This window comes from Apis dorsata, unplaced genomic scaffold, assembly GCF_000469605.1.
Source record: "Apis dorsata unplaced genomic scaffold, Apis dorsata 1.3 scaffold_226, whole genome shotgun sequence".
Classification (NCBI taxonomy): Eukaryota; Metazoa; Arthropoda; class Insecta; order Hymenoptera; family Apidae; genus Apis; species Apis dorsata.
In genome coordinates this window covers 259,653-264,945 of record NW_006263508.1, presented here as the reverse complement: position 1 = coordinate 264,945, position 5,293 = coordinate 259,653, and the positions used below count along the sequence as shown (strand labels likewise).

The following is a 5,293-nucleotide window of genomic DNA, read 5'->3' as shown; positions in this document are numbered from 1 at the left end:
ATTATTATTATTATTATTATTATTATTATTATTATTATTATTATTATCATTATTATTATTATTTTGATTGCCAGATTCAAATTTTCAGCTTTATAAAAAAAATGAATGAATTATTAAAATAAAAATAAATAAAATATAATCCAGCAACATTTTTTTTTACATTCGATTCAAAGCGACTGTTGAATCTTGAAAAACTCAACGCATTTTTAATGACATTCTTTTTAAATAACTGTGGATTTTAAAATCACTATTTACGAATGTCATCCTACTATATGTGAATATATATATCTTTTTCTTTTTACATTTTATATTATACATTTTTTTAAATTAATTAACAAATTGTAAAAGTTCCAGCATGTATACGAAAGCAATATAATCAATAAATATATATATAGTATATGTTTAATAAAGTCATTTAAAAATAATAGGAAATGCAATTTTTTAATAAAATACATATAAATATTTAAGAATAATTCAAATGCTACTTAAGTATATAAGACACAAATGTTTTTCACGCGAATTATATAATTTTTTTAATTAATATAAATTTATAATTTGTAATATGTTTTTCACATTATATCCGATTTTTTTAATTAATATAGATTTTATGCATATAAAATCTATATTAATTGAAAAAAATCGAAAAAATTCTTGTAAAAAACATTTATATAACATATATATGTAAATGCAAATTTTTGTTTATTATATAGGTATTAATATATATATATTATGTATGTGTATTACTCCACTGAATGGCATCTAATTCAATTCTACAGAAATAATTAAAATATTAAACACTTATTACTCTAATGCTCCTTCTCCTTCTAGTTCTAAAAGAAATTTTACAATTCTATAACTTGGCTCTACTTGACGTACCATGTCTATTAAACATAACAATTTTTTTATACCAATAAATACTCTGGAAAAAACATACGAAAAAATCATAAGTATAATTTTTATATATTTAAATGAAAATCAATATTGTTAATTTGCAATAATACCGTTTTCCTTGAAGTTTGGCGTGCAAAGATGCAATTTCATTTTTATTAAATAGATCAACTTCTTCTAAAACGCTTAAAAGATGATCAGGAGTTGATAAATTAGGTACATGAAGAATTTTACTAAAAGCTGATAACATTTCCATGTCATCCAAAACTTGTCTATAGAGATAATAATAATTATTACATTAGTACAAAAAATATATTTAAATATATATATGTTTTACCTGCGGCTCGTAGTACAAAGTATTAATAATTTGCGACCACGCGGTGGCTGTTTCTTCAATAATACTAAAAGTGCTTGCAAAGTCAAGTTAGAATATCGTGGTCCAATAGGTCCATAATCTAATAAACGTTCAATATTATCAACTAAAATGCAACTAAGTTGTGAACGATAAGCATCATCGAATATCTATAAAAAAATTGTATATTATATATTATATTATAATTATATATATATATAAAATATTAATTTCGTATATACCTTTCGAATTGAAAGACATTTTGCAGATTCTGTAAAACCAACCATGTCTTCTGGTGTACATACTTTGACAAAAGGAAAATCAGAATTTTTAGCTATTTGTGCAGCAAGAGCTGTCTTTCCACTATTTGGAGGCCCTTCTAATAAAACTGAGACAAGACCTGAACCTTCTGTAGAACGTGCTTCTTGAATATATAAATTACCATCAGACAAAATCTCTGCTACTGGTTTGCCCCAGTTAATAATTCCACGTATAAGAAGATAATCTAATGCTTCTGCACTTGTACCAAATGCCTGCAATATAAAATAAATTAGATAATAACTTAAAAGTTATTAATAATATTTGAATTTTCTTTTTAAAATTACATACAGGTTTAACATCATTTTCCAAAGCATGAAGAAAATCAGCTCTGGAAACCATAAGTTTCTCCATTGCAGCAGGATCTACTTCTACTTTACTAGAAGCTTTAATCAATCTATTCATAGCAGTACTTTGTGCTGCTCTAACTAAACCTTCTAATTCTGCTCCACTGAAATTTTTAGTTAATGCTGCTAATTCTTTTAAATCAACATCAGTTGATATCTTTTTATAATCTCGCATTCTAGATGTATGAATATTAAGAATTTGGAATCTCCCATGTTCATCAGGTAAACTAATTTCCATTTGTACCTTTAAATATATATATATTTATATATTTATATATATATATATATATATTTTATTTCATCATGATATATTTTGAATAATGTATGATATAATTAATATTTAAAAAAAATACCTCTAATCTACCAGGTCGTAATAAGGCTTCATCTATCATATCTCTTCGATTAGTCATACCAATAACAAGAATATTATTTAATTGTTCTACACCATCAATTTTTGCAAGTAATTGATTCACAACAGTATCATGAACTCCTGTATTACCAGCCACACTACCTCGAGACTTACAAATAGCATCAATTTCATCAAAAATAATTATATGTAATCCACTATTTGGTCCAAGCTGAAAATTAAAAAAAAAGTTTATTTATTATGATGTTATTATTTTTGAATGAATGAAGATTAAAAATATTTTTATACTCTTTTTTCTTCCTCTTCAGCATCAGCAAATAATCTTCTAATATTGGCTTCACTTTCTCCGACATATTTATCCAAGATTTGAGGACCATTAACAATTTTAGGTTCTCTAGCATTTAACATAGTTCCTATTTGTCTAGCCATTAATGTTTTTCCTGTTCCTGGTGGACCATAAAGTAAAATTCCTTTCACATGTTTACAACCTAATTGTGTAACAATCTCTGGCGGAAAAACTCGGGATGCAAAGGCTCTTCGAAAAATAGCAGTAAATTCTTTATCCAGTCCACCAATTCCCATTTTTTGAAAATCCCAATCTGGATTAATAATTGATTGGCGAACTATTTTTCCTTTTGCTTTACCAACAAGATTTAAACTTGAATTTTCTGCTTTTTCAAATTGTATAACAGTATTACCCAAACAACGACCCATTTGAGTCTTTTTGGGTACTGTATTTTGTCCAGAATTTATAGCAGAAAGATCAGCAGCTTCCAAACTTTTAACAAGAAGACCAAGCATTTTTTTATCTTTGAATTGAAATACTAACTGCTGACCCACGGTGAATGCCTGCCCCGAAAATTGAAATAAAAAATCCTTAGCCATTTCATCAGTATTATATGGTTCCAAAGTAGTCCTAAAATAAATATTTTTTTTTTCTAATTTTTCTTCTATTTCAAATTATTTTATTTTATTATTTTATTTTATTTTATTTATTTTCTCTTTTATTAGAAATATATTTTTTTTTTAACTTTTTTCCATATAATATACATACGATTTCTTTTGTAAAAAATCTGCTTCCAACACAATAACGCATAAACATTCTGTGCTTGAAGTAGGATTAAAATGATATGGTCGAACTTCAATTTCTTGATTAAGAGAAAGAGTAGCCCATTTTCTCTGAGGTAAACTAAATCCTACTGATCCTCTAGGTACTTCATGATGTTGTCTTACAGTAAATACGAAATGATGATTTGGTGCAGTAGTAACCTCAATGTGTCTATGAATGTAAAAATTAAAATTAAAATCATGAATTAAATAAATTTTTATTATTTCATTATATTTTATTATTCTAATATTTATATTATTGAATTATTTCATTTAAATTTTAAATTATTAATCATATCTAAAATATATATATAATATTGTAATTGGTGTAATTGAAAATAATTCTAAATAAAATATAGAAACTATATATTTCAATTTAATTTAATTTAAAGTTTTACTAAAATCATTACATGTATATATAGTTATTTAAGTTTTAAATCTTATTATAGGTATCAAATCAATGAATAAATCATAAGATATCTTTACCTAATATCATCTGGAAAATCATCTGGATTGATTATAGCACAATTTGTAATACTGAGTTCATCAGTAGGACATCTTACTGCTTTCATCCTCTATAAAAAATAAATTTTAAATCAAATATTGATCATAGGTACATGTTATTGATGAAACTTGAAACAAAGAGGGGATGATACAAATTTTTTCTAAATATATGTTCAATTAAATATAAAACATAACATACAAAATATATATAAAAAAATGAAACGAAATACTTTTTTTTAATAATAATTTTTGAACTTAAAACTTACCATTGCTGACATTTTTTTTTAGACAATTTTATAGACACAATCTTTTATACGATACGCACGTCTAGACGGTGTAATGCAGAATATTAGTAATATCACTGCAGCCAATAATATATAGAGAACTGAACAGTTTTATGCTAGAGATTTTATTTTTAAAAAATATAAGTTATTTTCGTTTAAAAAATATTATATTCTTCCGTTTAAAAAATAATTTTTTATTTTTATTATTATTTATTTCAAATTAAAAAGAATATTATATTATAAGAATGATTATAATTATTTTATAAAAATTCAATATCAACTATGATATTAATTGATAAATATATAGGATATTATCATGTAAACTCGACTTAACAATATTGACATATGAATGAGAGCAAAATTCAAATTATTTATTTGAAACAAAATACATTATATATTTTTTTCGCATATTGAATACGGGTAATATTAACAAAGAAATTAGAATTTAGGATAGAAAATTTTTTAAATTTAATTCTTCATCTTAATTTTGGTCTAGAATGCTATTTTTTTATCTTTGGAATGTTTTTTAAAGAAATCATTTTTTTTATATCAATTTTGATTCACATATTTATTAACAATATTAAAATACAAATTTTTTTAAAAAAATAATAAAAATTACGAATTGTGTTTATCTAAATAAAATTTTTAAAAAATAAGTATTTTGTTGATATGCATGATTATTATATATTATAGTTCTGAATCAATATCTAAAAAATATTGATTTTTTTCATATTTTTTTTTTAACTGAAAAAGTTCAAAAAAATTAATTGTGAAAATTTAAAGTATTGGTATTTTTTTAATTATCGAGATTTTTAATTTATGACTATATTATATATTATATTAATAAAAAAATTTTTTTAACTTATTAGTAATAATAAACAAATACAAATTTTAAATTAGGTATATCATTTTTCTTAAGGAAAATATTTGATTTATACACAATGCGATTTAAGAGTTTATATATTGATCTATATTGAATTTTTTCCTTGATCTTTATATAAATATGTAACAAGAACATAAATAAAAACTTTTATATTATTCTATATAGAGAATAAAATATATATTCAAATGAACAAATCTTAATATAAAAAATTTTTAGTAATATGAAACAAAAAACAAATATAAT

The 5,293-nt window shown here is 22.9% G+C and overlaps 1 protein-coding gene across 1 annotated transcript; it reads right to left on the bottom strand.

Annotated features, from left to right (window-relative positions):
* Window positions 1-682: 682 nt before the first annotated feature.
* On the bottom strand, window positions 683-4,295 carry LOC102674880 (vesicle-fusing ATPase 1-like). Its single transcript, XM_006615528.2, has 10 exons — window positions 4,150-4,295; window positions 3,866-3,954; window positions 3,327-3,551; window positions 2,561-3,188; window positions 2,259-2,483; window positions 1,850-2,149; window positions 1,483-1,773; window positions 1,226-1,410; window positions 1,002-1,160; window positions 683-919 (listed from the first exon to the last, which is right to left on the bottom strand). The coding sequence occupies exons 1-10, from the start codon at window positions 4,159-4,161 to the stop codon at window positions 802-804; spliced, it is 2,232 nt and encodes a 743-aa protein (XP_006615591.1). The 5' UTR covers window positions 4,162-4,295; the 3' UTR covers window positions 683-801.
* Window positions 4,296-5,293: the final 998 nt, after the last annotated feature.